General features: G+C 49.4%; 1 protein-coding gene across 3 annotated transcripts in view; it reads right to left on the bottom strand.

Annotated features, from left to right (window-relative positions):
* Positions 1-970: 970 nt before the first annotated feature.
* The window catches only part of ARID1A (AT-rich interaction domain 1A), an 87,578-nt gene continuing 73,540 nt past the window's right edge, over positions 971-15,008 (bottom strand). For all 3 annotated transcript variants that reach the window (XM_075908744.1, XM_075908745.1, XM_006139147.4), the window contains 8 exons: positions 9,802-9,934; positions 8,896-9,068; positions 8,551-8,701; positions 8,313-8,447; positions 8,073-8,169; positions 5,204-6,077; positions 4,788-4,918; positions 971-3,915 (listed from right to left, as the gene is read on the bottom strand). In XM_075908744.1, coding sequence (XP_075764859.1) covers positions 2,200-3,915; positions 4,788-4,918; positions 5,204-6,077; positions 8,073-8,169; positions 8,313-8,447; positions 8,551-8,701; positions 8,896-9,068; positions 9,802-9,934 — 3,410 coding nt within the window. In that variant the 3' untranslated portion in view covers positions 971-2,199. The remainder of the gene's footprint in view (positions 3,916-4,787; positions 4,919-5,203; positions 6,078-8,072; positions 8,170-8,312; positions 8,448-8,550; positions 8,702-8,895; positions 9,069-9,801; positions 9,935-15,008) is intronic.

Genomic DNA, 15,008 nt, shown 5'->3' with positions numbered 1-15,008 from the left:
ACGGAGCGTCCCTCGCCGCCAACTGCTAACTTAGCGGGGGGGGGGGGGGGGGGGGGGGGCGAGAATAGGCAGCAGAGAGCTCGGTCCGTACCCACCTCGCTGGTTTTACTTCTCCCACGTGCATAGAAGGGGCAAGACACTTTCTCCGCTCAACGCTGCTCCGGCACAAACTTTCTACTAAAGAGGCGGCCCTGGATCGAGGAGCGATGAGACGAGTTACAAGACTTTTCTTCAAAACGCTCCCCTGAACAGGCTGAAGTGGTGGAGCATAAGCTTTCGTGGGCAAATAGATGCATCTGGCAAAGTGGGTCTTTGCCCACGAAAGCTTATGCTCTAACACTTCAGTTAGTCTATAAGGTGCCACAGGACTCCTCGTCGCTTTTGCAGATTCAGACTAACCCGGTCGTGGGCAAAGACCCACTTCATCAGATGCATGTCGAAGTGGGTCTTTGCCCACGAAAGCTTATGCTCCTACACTTCAGTTAGTCTATAAGGTGCCACAGGACTCCTCGTCGCTTTTGCAGATTCAGACTAACACGGCGACCCCTCTGATACTTAGCTGAGCAGGATCTGTAACAGTTTCTTACCAGTTGGTAGGTTCCTGCCTCTCCACCAAGGGCTTGACACCACACAAAGTTTACAGAAAGCTCTCCCTCCATAAAGTTTTCTTCTTTCAAACATCAAAAGACAACTATTTCTCCCTCTACATGGTTCTCTTTTCCTATTTAAGCTTACAAGGAATGGATTCCCTATTAACTTCAAAGTTTCCACCACAAAATTCAGATTTTCCCTCCAGGCAAGATTTATATTTATGAAGCTGAATTTACCACCACTATGGCTAATCTATAACTCATCTATATTTTACCCCCCCCCCCCCCCCCCCCCGCTGGCAAGGCAGGACAACGGACAAACCATGGAGATAGGGATAGGATCCATTTTTCTAGTAAAAATAAAAACCCTTACAAACATCTTACCAAGATTTAATGTACATTTATTCTTAACACGTGGAACATATAGTATAAAGATTTCATACTGAATAAATGATATTCATTAAGCCAAAAAAGGAAAAAAGGGAGGAATTTACATCAAGTTTTTAGCTACATCGTCTGAAATACAAATATGCAGAATTCATCACTGAAAAATCTCAATTGTGTTTCTTCATCAGGAACTTCAACTGAACCTAGAACTTTTTCACACCTCGATTAGAAAGAAAACAAAAAAAACAGGAAAAATAAACTATAAGTTGATTGGCTGCTGAGACAGCAATGACTTTATACACAAAGACCTGTACAGCATCCTCCAGGGAGAGATGTCTGGCAAGAGATTAAATAATTGTGTCTCGCTTTTGCAGGTCATCAACTTGTTAACTCGTCATACTATAAAGGGGGGCAGGGAGGGGAACAAAACTGCAAGGAATCGGAGGGTATGTGCAATGTACAACGTCATATATATATACACACGTGGCAGCGTTCAGGCTGCAGCTAAAGGTTAAAACCAGTTCTAAGAGGTGATCTCAGGGTTATTCATACAATCAAGGAGGAAGAGAGAAAGAGGTCAGGGTGTTGTAGGTTCACACATGATACTTTGGGGGAAAAGCCTTTTTTTCTCCTCAACATTAACTAAAAACATTTTTAAAAACTACAGCTTGCTGCTGATCCAGCGTTTTTTTTTTTTCAATGTGAGACATTATTACAGTATGTTTACAGTTTAAGGTGTACAGTACATGAAGTTCTACACTCTACTGCACAGGCCTCCATTGGACAAGGTCTGTTCACAACCGGTAACTTCTTGGTTCCTGCAAGATTGTGAATGTACAACGATAAACCACACAGAGTTCAGCAGTCACTTGTGTCCTTCAGAGTTTACCATTAAAAACAGCTATGAAAGTGGCGCCTGTCGATGTGATAACACGGCAAGTCGTTTTCCCCAAACTCACTGTAAACGACAGTAACTTTGGTTAAAATAAAAAAGTCTTCTACGTAGGCAGAACTTTTGTCTCCTTTAACTGGGGATTCAGGGCAGAGTTGAGGGTAGGGTAAAGGGAAAAGGGAAGGGGGACATCTTTCCCCAAGGAGAAGCAGGGCAGCGCAGGGCAGACAGTGGATTCTGAGGTGGTTTTGCATAAATAAAGGGCAACAGTCAGTTTCTAAGTTCTCCACTCACGCACACGCACACAGGGGTATAGGCATCCCACGGCTGTCATGACTGGCCAATTAAAAACAGTACATCACAAATAACTTGTGAAACCAACGAGTTCATCAAAGGCGACACGGAGATGTCCAACAGCCGCGACTCATATAACGTGAACTCAGAGTGGTTCTCGTCCACTTTGGCCAGGGCAAGCAGCGCCCGAGCTGCCCGACGCATCATGTCCACACTCGTTGACTCAAAGGGAGGGTTTTGCATGTGCATCAAGCTGGCCTGACTCTGCTGGAACTGAGTGGCTGCCAGGCTGTCCTCCAAAAAGCCCAACAAGTTGCCAATGCTGCCCTTCTGCACAGCAATTGCCCTGGCTGCCAGGCTGTCACCCTGCGCCAAGTTGGCCAGCAGTACCACAGCCATCTCCCGACACACGGGGTTCTTTCGGTCACTAAGGAAACGCACCATGGTGCTATAGACCTTCTCCAAGCGACTAAAGGGAGGAGTTGCAAGAATCAAATCCACATTGTTGTCCTGGATGCTGAGTTTGCTGAGAGTTTCCAAAACCAGTCTCTGAGGGGAGAGGACAGCGTTAGGTCCCAGGGTTGGAAAAGGGTCCTGGGCCTCTGCTGATGGACATACAGCCCAGTGGAGGAGCCCATCCAGGACAGGCAAACAGATGCTTTCAGGGTAAGGGGAGAGGTCCAGCTGACCGGAAATGTTGGCCAGTGTAACCAGCGTGTTTTCACGCAGCATCTCCAAACAGTCCCACCACCACTCCACCTTGTTGCAGCTCACCCCTTGGTCCTGTTCCTCTTCCTTCTCATATGTCAGTGGTGCCTGTTTGCGTTCCGGATGCTTGTGGTGCAGGAGAATCAGTTTCCCTAGAATCAGCAGCAGACCGGGGTGCTTAGACATTTCAAAGTCATTGCCCGGCACAAATGATAAACTCCTGATGATGTTAGACACACAGACGCAACGTTTAGCTAGAGAGTCCTGCCAGTCTAGGATGGTGCAGAGGGGTGTCTCGTCCTTACTGTGAGGTTCATCCTCCAGAATTTTTATATTTCTGTGGCTCTGAGCTGGACTGCTGCCAAATGGAAATTTGCTGCTTTCCTTTGCTGCTGCCGAGTTTTTGACCTCCTCCTCCTCCTCCGCCGCCGCCAGTGAGCCTGGCCGCGCCGAAAGCATGTCATCCATTGTAGCTGTTATCCTTTTCTCCGGGGGACCATCAGATGGCAGATTCTCCCCCTCTCTAGTTCCTGGATTGCTCTCTGCTGCTGAACATTTTCTCAAGACAGAATTGCAGGAAGCTCGTTTGTGAGTTAATAGTAACTCCATTTTGCTCTCAAAGTGGGTTTGAATGTGTTCAGTGGTATCTCCACCACCAATCCGCCAGTGTAGCAGTCCACTTTCAAACTCCTGTACTCGCCCCAGCTTGTCTGAGTAGTCTACCACAAATGGGTCATTTTTCTGCACTATCTTGACTGGAAGCTTATCAAATTTACTGACTAGTTTTTCCTCACTGCTCTCTACGGGTGCTTTGTCTTTACTTGCAAATGCAGCCTCCTCTTCCTCCTCCTCGTAGTTAGGGCTCTGTGGTGCCTCCTCTTCCTCCCCCTCTTCAGGATGGGGACTTGAAGACTTGCAGAACCTTTCAGGATCCAATAGTGTTTTCTGTCCTGGATCTCCCACTTCATATTCTTTTAAGATCCCAAAGATTTCTATCAGGCAACGCCGGAAGTATTCCACCAGTAGTTCCAGCAACCCTGGAAGCTATATGAAAAAAAAAAAAACAAGGGGAGGGAGTGGAAAAAAACCCACATCAGAGTGCAAGCCAAACCTGGTGATTCACTTCATTACTGGGGAGGTGGGTCAGAAGAGGGCTGGGTTGAAGCAGTATTGTCAATTAGTTTCTTAGAATACAGGCTATACATTACAGTGTGTGCTACGCCAAAGAGAAAACTGGAAAATATGAGGGTTCTCATCTAGGAAAGGAAATAAAGGGGGCATAGGGGGAGCTCGGTCAGTATTTACCATTGACCAAGCAAAGGACACATGCCTGTACCTCCTTCCTGGTCATCACCTCCTTCCTTCAAGCACTGGGTGCCAAGGGAAACAGTATTTAGAAATTTCAGTGCATGGTTTTTGCTGTGGCGAAGAGGAAGGAGACAAGACACTCAGCCAGAGGCAGTTTAGGAAGAAGGTTAATGTCCTTAAAGTGGCACCCAAACGTCAGGAAGAGAGGCGTGACCAGGACAGACAGCTAAAGAAAACAAGTGGCGTTGCAGAACAGCAGAGACGATAGGCAGCCTTCAGCATGCTGCTGTACCATCACTGGGAGAGCAGGTTTGTACACCTCTCATTCACAAATTCATTCTCTCTCTCTAAGTGGTGTAAGTGCCACTACATAAGACAGTGAACCACACCCAGCTGGTGCATGGGTTACACGTACACTGACAAAGTAGCACGTACCCAGACTCTGAGCAGTTATGTATTCAGGGTTGGCCTACACAACAGGCACGTTTAATTTCTGCAAATGCTGGGATGGCTGGAAGCTTGGCGCTAGCTGGAGAAAGCGCCAGGGTTCTGCTATCTTGTCAGCACTTGGAATCAAAAGGCCTACATCTCAGAGCATCTGAACCCACCTGGCTGAGGTTGAAGGTCATTATGCTGTTGTCATCATAGAGCAGGATGTTTATGGTATCTAAGGCCCACGTACTTTCAGCCAGCAGCCCCGACTTCAGAGACATCATCACTCTCCAGGCTTCAGGAGTTCCTGAAATATAAACATACGATACTTCCAGTTCCTGGGCTTGAGAAACAAGAGACCTACAGTCAATGTTGCTTCGTTTCCATGGACAGCACAGCCCATTCCACAGGGTTCTGCAGACCACAGTGCAGACAAGCCAAATATCTGGGGTAGGGGGGGAGAGGAGGCAGTTATACAGACAAAACCACCGAAAATTGATTTCCCTTGATGGCTCCCCTTCCCAACAGCGCCGATGGTCCCTCTGACACATCACCTCCAACGGCTGACAGCAGAGCGGGAGCCAAGTCTTACCAATATCTTTTGTTGTCAGCCGTCTCCTTGGCTTCAGCACAGGCTGCGTAGCTTCCACTGAGCCAGGTGGGAAGGTGATGTCCCGTCGTATCATGGGCGGCTGTACGGCTGCTGAGGCTATGTGTGAGGCAGGGACAGGAGGCCCTGCCTTCTGCATTTTCATCCCCGAGTGCAGGAAGGGAGATTTGCTGGGCGAGGTGCGGTTCTCCAGAGGTCTGGGCAGAGGTGCTGGGCTGGATACCTGAGGAATGTGATTCTGCATGCTAGGAGGGGTCTGGTAGTTCGGCTGTGGGGGTCTTGTCAGTGGGGGTACCGGGGCAGAAGGACCATAAGGAGGCTGGCGGTTCCCATGGGAGGGCCATGGTCCCTCATGATTGACCCTCTGCTCTGAATGGAGAATGTCATCTGTTCGATTCACTCCGTGATAAGCAGGCCCCTGCGCCGCAGAGCCGGAACTCTGCCTGTTTGGATAGCTGTACCCTATTTCATTACGCCCCTGCCATAGGCTGCCCTGCTGCAGGCCCTCTGGAGTAGGCTGCATGGGACCACCCATCATCTGAGGTGGTATATTCTGCTGCGTGGTGGAGCCTGGGGGAGCCGAGACCCTGTCTCTGCCAAACTGGAATGGGAACTGGTTCTGCGGCCCTGCAGCAGGCCGGCGGTCAGTGGCAGGGTATGTACTCCCATACTGGTTATACAGCTCCTGCTGGGGGGAAGGCTGGGCACTTTGCTGCTGGCTCGGCTGTTGGCTCTGTGCTGGAGGCAGCTGCTGCTGTGCCTGTCCCTGTCCGGTGCTGTAGGGTACGTTGTACATCTCCCCTTCGTGTCGCTTGGCAGGTGGGCCGTAAGTGCCGTCCATTGGGCGCTTGTAATTCTACAAGGAAGAGGTACACAGCAGTCGGCAATGGAGTAGATTTAGAAAACATTAATGACAATGTGAATTCTGGGGCAGAGCTACATAGCCCCAGGTGGGACTGGGTCCCCCAGTCACATGAATACTGTGATCTACCCTGCACTGGGGTGAGGTTTGCTAAAGGGTCAACATGATCAACCTTCCCATGTGTGACCTGAAGAAACAGCAAACGCCACATTTTACAACCCACCACAGAGACTCTCAGGCATTTTGAGTTTTCCTAGCTGCTTTCTCAAGGGTGCTTTCAGGCTAAAGGTCAGCAGGAAAGACTTGCCTATATCAAGGGCTCAGCCTCTCAACCTTTAGTACAGTGTCACCACACAGTACAGTCTGTGCATCAGTTCCATTCTGGTCAGTGTCAGGGGCTTTGGCAGATCCTGTTCCAGTTTTTCCATACATTGGATGGCAAAATAGATGTTTCGACTGAAATCTCAGCTAGGGGGTGCATCAAAAACTACACTGAAAGCTTGAACTTTTAATTGTTCCTTTCATCCTAGAACTCAAAGCATCTTACAGAAGTGACAGTGGCTCCTTTTTTACATGGGGAAGTAAGTGAGACCACGGCACCGCCAGGATTAAAACCCACATCTCAATTCCCACTCCTGTGGCCTACCCAGGGTGCTGCCCATCTAGGTTTCAGCGCAAAGGCCTTGAGCTCCAGGAAGACACTTGAGAAGCGAAGTAACTGAAACCCTTGGCCCAGCGCCTGGTGGCTCTGGTTGCAAAGCCAAACAAATGGCAATGCAGTTGAAATTATTCTTAGCGCAGATCTGCAAGTGCCCTCTGCAAGCTCACAAGCCGCACAGCTTCTCTCCCAAACATACAAGGAAAATAAGGCACTGATGGAGACATCACCATGAACAGCAAGTTAAATCTCCTTTCTTTGTGTTTATCCTTGTTACGCTAACACGTCTCTGAAACACACACCATGGGTAGCTATAAAAACCCCACTCCTGGGGATGGACGGAACCCCCAAAACTTCAGCAACCAGCTCAGCAACTGAAGCATCCAAGAAAATCCTGGGTGCATGGAAAGATCCAGGTCAGCGGCTGCTGCCTAGACCCACTGAGGGGTGAGAGTGAGGCCACCCATGAAATCCTAGACAAATCTGTGGACTAGACCCCTGGCTGTTAGAGATACCACAGAAGGTCAGACAGGAGGATTACAGGGAGAACAAACCCCAAGTGAAACTTTCTGGCTCCTGGTATCTGAATTGGCAATTGTACTAGCTTTGCTCTGAAGAGCCCCCCTCTTCACAGAACACTGGGTATTAGGTCTACACATTGTACACACTGTGCAAAATCACAATACAAGGCACATTAAAACCCAACTTAATAACTACTTGAACACTATTAGTAATATGGAAATGTTTGACACAAAACTCTGACCTATGAGGGGAGACTGGAAGAACTGGGTTTGTTTAGTTTGGAAAAGAGAAGACTGAGGGGGGACATGAGAGCAGCTTTCAAGCACCTACAAGGGTGTTGCAAGGAGGAGGGAGAAAAATTATTTTCCTTAACCCCCAAGGATAGGACAGGAAGCAATGGGCTTAAACTGCAGCAAGGGAGATTTAGGTCGGACATTAGGAAAAGCTTCCTGCCTGTCAGGGTGATTAAATACTGGCATAAATTGCCTGGGGAGGCTGTGGAATCTCCATCCCTGGAGATTTTTAAAACATGTTAGCTAGACATTTCTCTCAGGAATGCTCTAGATGGTGCTTGGTCCTGCTGCAAGGGCAGGAGACTGGACTCGATCTCTCAAGGTCCCTTCCAGTTCTGGTATTCTATGATACTAGGATAATACTTGGATGTATGCACATTATGTAACTGCTGCGTATTACATATCAATCAGTACATCAGATAGCTAGTTCAGAAAACAATTTGCTTTTGACAACTTTCCAAAGGAAATTCACCCCTTGCTTCTCTCGAAGAAAGTGGAGACATCTGGGGAGCTCACCTGCTGTTGCTGTTGGTAGATAGAGGTTTGCTGACTGGGAAAGGGGGTGCCAGAGGATGTGCCTTGAGTGGAGAACTGATTGCCATAGGAATCATGTCTGCAGAGAGAATTAACAGGTACGTTACCTCTGACCAGGTGCACACTTAACGATGAGGGTTTCTGAGCCCACTTTCAGTTGTAGGAGGCAGTCACTTCTACTAACTGGTAAATGCTGTTTGTTTGGCCCCAGCCAACACCTACCGTTGCTGCTGCTGCTGCTGCTGCTGCGGATAGCGGCTGGGGGAGTACATCCCTGAGTCAGGGGTGGAAGGCATAATGTTGGCCTGGGGAGTTCCGGTTCCTAAACTGCCCTCGGGTCCCATTCCTGGCTCCGTCCTACACAAACAAATACACTTGGTCAAGACTGCTTCTTTGTTCCTCTAGAGGAAAGAGGCTACCAAGGCAGTCGCTGCAGTGATGAAAAGATATCAGCCCTCACCTCACTCTGTCGTAAGGACCTCCATAAGGGTAATGTTGCCGTTGTCCCAGGGCCATGTTACCCATCCCTGGACCTGCAGCACGATTGTAAGGGTCACCCATACCAGTGTTGGGGCCCTGCCCTGAGGACATGAAAGGATCACTTCCTGGAGCTGGGAGAGAGTGGGAAGGGGAGGAGGGGAAGAAAAAAAAAATCAGCACAGCAAGTTCACCTTGGAATCAGAAAAATCTTCTCTCCTTTTGTTGGAGATGGATGAGCAGCACATGGCTCCAGCGCAGGGGCTGCATAGATCCCTACTGCACTGTCAAGAGTTAGATAGCTCAATAGCATTAAAAGCTTAATCACCTTTCCTCATACTGCTATAGGGATCCTTGTTTGGCTCATAGGACATGCGACCCATCATGTCAGAGGTATTCATGCTGGGCTGGTACCCTGGATTTGGAGTCATGGAGTTCCGCTTCTGGAACGTTGGGTCACTGCCATCTGCAAAGGCATCCTGGAGCCCCACAGAGTTGCTCCTAACAGAACACAAGAACATACTGCTTAGAACAAAGTCCTGTGCCACTCCTCTCCCGCCGCCTTAGGAGATGCCGATCGTATCCCCCTCCTGACAGACCCACCAAAAGAAGGGCAATGATTACCTACATGATAGGCTATCATTGCCACTACCACAGGTTCACTCCAGTTACCCTGGAACCTCCATAATCCAGCAACCTTAGGCATTGGGGGTAGGGGTGTGGGGTCTGGAGGCAGGAAGGGTGCAGGAGCACATGGGGGATGAGAGTGCAGGGTCTGGGAGGGAGAAAGGGAAGGAGTGTTGGGGGGGAGGGAGAATGTGGGGTCAGTGTGAGGGGGAGGAGGCGCCTAGGACCTGGCACCCTGCTCTTGGGGACACACAGTGCTACTCCCAGGCACTGCCCCCTCGTCATCATGGGAGTGGGGGGGAGAGGAGAGGAGAGCCTCCAGACCAGTGCTTCACTGTGCTGCCATTCCTCCAGCTGGGGGGGGGGAAGAGGGGAGGGAGGAGAGTATCACCACAGAGCCACTTCCTCCTCCCCCTGCCCGGGTCTGAACCACAGGTGTTCCCAAATCAGGGACACCCGGATTATGGAGGTCACAAAATGAGCATGACTACTGCAACTGAGCAAAAGCTCCCTTTGGCCCCAACTCAACACTGCTAGTGACCATTAGCAACCCTGCCTGCCCCACAGGCTCTCTGCTTGCAGCGGACAGAGTGTGGCAGTGCACTACCTGACGCCTGGCAAAGGGGGCATCTGGCTGTGTGGTGTAGATGCTGGCGTTGGTGGTTTCAAATCTCCTCCCTCTGCCATAGAGCTGCTGGTGGACTGAGGTGTTTGAGGACCCTGCATGGAGCCTGAACCCGCTGCAAGAAGAAACAGGAGAGTCAGCATGAGCAGCTCTGTGCCGGACAGAAGAGGCTGCCCTAAAACACACCAGAATGTCAGCAACTCAAAAAACCCAATGCACACCCTGAAGGAGAGGCATGCCTATGAACTCAGCGTACAGGATGGACTCTTGGCTCTCCAGACCCCCCCCCCCACACCTGTGACAATGCTTAAGGCCCTTATATTTCTCCATCAGAGAGAGCATCTCATCCTATTCCTCCCCTTTAAAACACCTCCTACCCCCAGACTCTCTACTGACAGAGGAAGCTGCTTAGTGTACCAGGCGGCACAGAATTAAAATGTTTGTCCCACAAGCATGACAACCACAATATCAAGAGTGGCAAGCACTGCAGCCCTGCACCTTCGTGAGTCTGGTTTCTGTACGGCTCACGTCCTTTATGAAATGGACACTCCACTGCCTTCAGTGACGGGCACTGACTGTACAGCAAGGTTCCCTGATCCGACTTGCCCTGCTGGTGGGGGGCTTGTTCAGGATAATTCATGGGGCACTCCTAAACCATTTTGGGCTAGACCAGGGGTAGGGAACCTAAGGCAGCCCCCAGCTTGCCTGGATCCAGCCCCTGAGGGGTGGGTTTTTTTGTTTCTCACTTGTGTGCAGCCCCCAAATGATTTTTCTGTGGGTCAGTGGCCCAACCCAAAAAAGCTTCTCACCCTGGGCTAGACCCTTAGGAACAGACCAGAGAAAGAAGAGCACTTTCAACAAGTGACAAAAGCCAAGAAGTGGCTACTCGGGATCCCTTGAGACAGAGGCCAGGACAAACCCAATGAAAACCCTAGGTCCCCATGTGTAAGGGAGCACACAATGTGCTTAAGTCCCACTATTCCTGCAGAACTACTGCTACTCTCCTTGCAGCTGGCAAGAGCCGAACCCTTAATTAATGTTTCCATTAGTTACCATTCCCGGCATCCGATATCCCTCAGCTTCAGCCTTGCTGGTTGATGAGTCATTTCAGCTATTCATTAAAATCCTCTAAGGTCACTGGCAGGTCATGTTTGTTTATGCCCCACCTTCCTGGCACCCTGTCCCCCCCCCCCTTCCAGCCCGAAGGGCGGGCAGTCCAGCTCAGCAGGGAGCTTCATTCATAACCCTCCCCCCACACCCTGCTTCACTATTCATTAGCATGTCAGCACCAGGCTCCCCTGGGAATTCAGGGCTGGTCTCCAGGCTGGGGACAGTCCCTGTGCTGGACAGCCCCCTGCTGTCCCTCCCACTCACTAATTCACAAACTGTTGGAGACCAGCCAACTCCACCTCCCAGAGGACACCCAGCCATTCACACTCAACAGCCCAAGGAGGCCTGGAAGGGAGGGGCAGTAGCCCAGACTGTACTGCCCAGGAGCCAGCTTCCTGGGCACACAAAGCACGCAGCTTTGTGGGGCAGGGGGCGGGGGGATTCTGCACACTGTTTTCCAGAACGGCTTGCCTGAGCGGGGCACAGATTTCAATACAGTCTAGTAGCGCTACCCCATCACACGCTCCTGGGAAGATCCTACAGCTACGAAACACATCACTTAGCGCACAACTCTGCATTAGAATCTAAGCCTCCATTAAGGCAAGAAAACATGGAAAGCGCTCGTCACAGCCCAAGGACCAGCAATCAAAGGTGAACTGAGCAGTCCGCAAACAGCATGAAGCAACAGCTCTGAGGAATACGACCCACCTCTATCCATCTTCAGGGAGTGTTAACCTCACATGCCAGCAACGGGAGTTTAAAAGCATTCAGTGATGGATAAGTAGGGCACAGCTCGCTCCCACCAAGAGTCATCTCAGAGACACAGAGATGAAGCCACAGCTGCCCCCTCAGTTCTAAGGGTCAAACTGCTGTCAGTTGCCAAACCTAACTCTGCCTGCCTGGGTACCACATGCCCCACTGCCGGCTACCCAGCTGCCAAAAAGAAATGTTCTGAGAGTTGCCCCTGGGCACTCCCATTTGCGAGATGCTCCCAGTCTGGGCATCAGGAACTTGGTGGGACAGGATGAGCACCCACCTGAGGCATTGAGGTCTGGAGTCAATGTTGTGAAAAGCGAGTGAACAACATGAATATGCAGAGACAATTCTGAGAGGACCACCCAGCTATCGGCTTTGCGTCAAGGTTACTACAGCATAAACGCACAATGAGGTGCAGGCAGCAGACCCACAGAGTTCCATCACCAAAATCAGCCATCAATGCCACCTTATCCCTAGAAGGCCAAGTCGTGAGAATCACATTCCCTTAAGCTAAGCTAAGCAAAAAGAAGCAGCTATACACAAGCTAGTCCACTCACCGGGAGCAAGAGGAAATCTCCAAAAGCCATCGCAAATTAAGTGACTTCCTAGATGTGTTAGTCCTAACCAAACTCACTCAGAACCCTCTTAATGCCTTGGTTACGTAGCTTCCTTTCCTTGCTGGAAAGAATGAGGTTTTTGGAAGAGACGGGTGGTCTGGTTTAAGTTTAACTCAGATGCTGCTTTAGGCAAAATTTTTGCCTAATGACAAAAGTAGTTTCATCCTGTGGAATACAGTGAAGTTATGTCCATATGGGGACAGGTTTCCTGAATGGAGAAAAGACATTACCCAGTTTTTTTAGGCTTCTTGGGACTGTGGCTAAACGCTTCAGTTGCCTGTGGGAGAGAGTGGTATTCTGAGGTGGCAAACAAGTGCATTTTGTTCAAGGATATCACACGGCTGATGTTTCAGATACAGGTAGAAGTTAATACAAGATTATATGAATACAGAGTATGGTGACAGACTACTATCCACTGCTGCGAGAGGAAAACCTTTATCCACTTCTGGGAGTAGAATTTCAATAGGGAAGGCTAAGTGGATCTGGCCCACGAAAGCTCATCTCCTAATAAACCATCTTGTTAGTCTTTAAAGGGCTACATAGTCCTGGTTTTTGGTCTGCAAGGAAATACTTTGCTGCCTTGCAGAATTTGCTAGATGAAAAGAAATCCATGTCCTGTGATCCAAGCAGCTAGGTGAAGAGACTGATTTGTGATGCAGGAGAAGATGGCTGTCTCATGTTACGAGGCTTGGAAGTCTAAGTAGCAAATATGGAGACATTTCCTGTTCCAAAAACTGGACTGATCAAGCAAAACTCTCTCCCCCCCACCCCCCACGGGTGGTAGCAATGGGATTGTTGAAAATACACATAGTAGATCCCTGCTCCAATTCAACAGGAAAAATACTGATCACTGGATTTTCTGCTCATCCCTGCACTGGAACTAAAACGTAAAGGCACTGACTGCACTGCCACCTCTACCTGAGGCAATATGGTTTTTCGGCCCCATAAGTAAATCTTTCTGGTTTTGTCAGAAGGGCAGAACCACAAAGCCTGGTGCTATTAAAGCTTCCCTTTGGCTGCAGAGACACCCAAAGAGTCTGAGTCAAGTATGGAAGAGGTGCGAAAATGCTGCTATAGAACCGTGTACAAGGAATCTCTTTGTGGGCAGATCCTGGGGTCAGCCAGTTGCCTGTAGCAGGTGTGTGTCAGCATCAATCAACAGCTAAGTTCTTCTCCTTGGTCTCAGATACAGTATATATCAATACAGGCAGCATTTTCTTCCTGGACTTTGACAGTCTTCTACTCAAGACATTTATTCAAACCAGCAACTCCCGAAACTATCTGCAGTCATCAGGCGTAAGGGGGCAGATGTGATAGTATTCAAGCAAAGCAGAAGTTTTGCTATCAAATATGACTTCAGCCCTATTCAGTACAGACATGTTACACTGTGGATATGAGCCACAGGTGAAGAGAGATGAGAGAACAATTTAAAGAGACAAAGACGGTTCTGGTGGTTGCCCGTGGCCCTTTTGAGAAAGGACAAAGCAACAGGCTTCTCAACTGGCCACCGATAAATGGTGAGGATGGGAGAAAGCAGCAGCATCTGCAGAGAAAAATGCCAAGGACCTGAGAGGCCTTTGAGAGAAAGGTCCCAGTGGTGCCTAAAAGGGTTCACACAACCAGGACTGACCAGATTTGATTTGAGAGTACAAGTAGAGTACTCTCAAAGCAGGACTGTTGCACTGTTCTGGAGCTGAACAAAGAAGCCCATCCCAGAACCAAGGATTCTCCCATTCCCTCATGAAGGTGTTTCAAAGCAAACAAACTGCACCTAATGATCTGACTTGAGAGGGAGGCTGTGGAACAGCTGAGTTTACCTGGTATTTCGCAGTAGAGGTTCAAGGTTTGGCATGTTCAGAACAGCCACCTAGGGAGTGGCCTTCCATCTCTACAGAAGGCACCATATTCTGGGAAGAACACAGGGCTCAAAGTGCACTGCTTAAACCCATACTTTTTTCCTGGTCTTTACTGGCTGGATCAGACATGATGCTCAAGAACAATCTAGAGACTCTCCAGGAAACAAAACTACACAACAGTCTACTTCATAGCCTACTCTAAAGCTCACCCAACTTGTCTACAACCAAAACCATCCCAACGAGTTGGTATTTAAAAAAAAAATCGTTTGTAGGCGCACAGCCCTAGGCCAGCAGCTAGCTGTAGGAAAGTAAGCAACCGAGGCAATATCTGATTACACAGGCCTGGAAGGCAAGCTTCAAGTATTCAGTGCTTTGGTGAGCATAAGGTGCTACTTTCCCAGAAGATCGCAAACCACAGCTGGATGCAATGCTGCTCAAATATACAGAAGTCACCTCAAAGAGCCTTCTCCAGGCCATGATCCCCCACTTGCCCCTTCCTCCAAACAGTTCTGTCAGGGCAAAAGCCTGCGGAATATTAAATGTTTGGAGGCAGCACACAAGCCAAGTACCAAAGAGTCTCCGTTAATGTGGTCCCTATGGATATGCACTGCAGGCAGGCATGTGCTCAGTATGCCAAGGACTGGAAATCCTTCAGCAGTGCCTGCTGGTCTGTGCCAGCACCTGATGCCTTCTTGTGCTGCAGGGCATAAGGGGCAGTGCAGACTGGCCACCTCTACAGTTGCCACTCTGCCATGAGCCATGTGAGGATCCAAACAAGAGGAGAAAGAAAGGTCACAGTCACCACAGGAACCATACACTTTTCTTTGAGTGCTGGTCTCTAAGTATTTAC

The sequence above is a fragment of the Pelodiscus sinensis genome, chromosome 25 (genome assembly GCF_049634645.1).
Source record: "Pelodiscus sinensis isolate JC-2024 chromosome 25, ASM4963464v1, whole genome shotgun sequence".
Classification (NCBI taxonomy): domain Eukaryota; kingdom Metazoa; phylum Chordata; order Testudines; family Trionychidae; genus Pelodiscus; species Pelodiscus sinensis.
The sequence above is the reverse complement of the archived record's forward strand: the minus strand, read 5'-3'. Positions and strand labels throughout refer to the sequence as shown.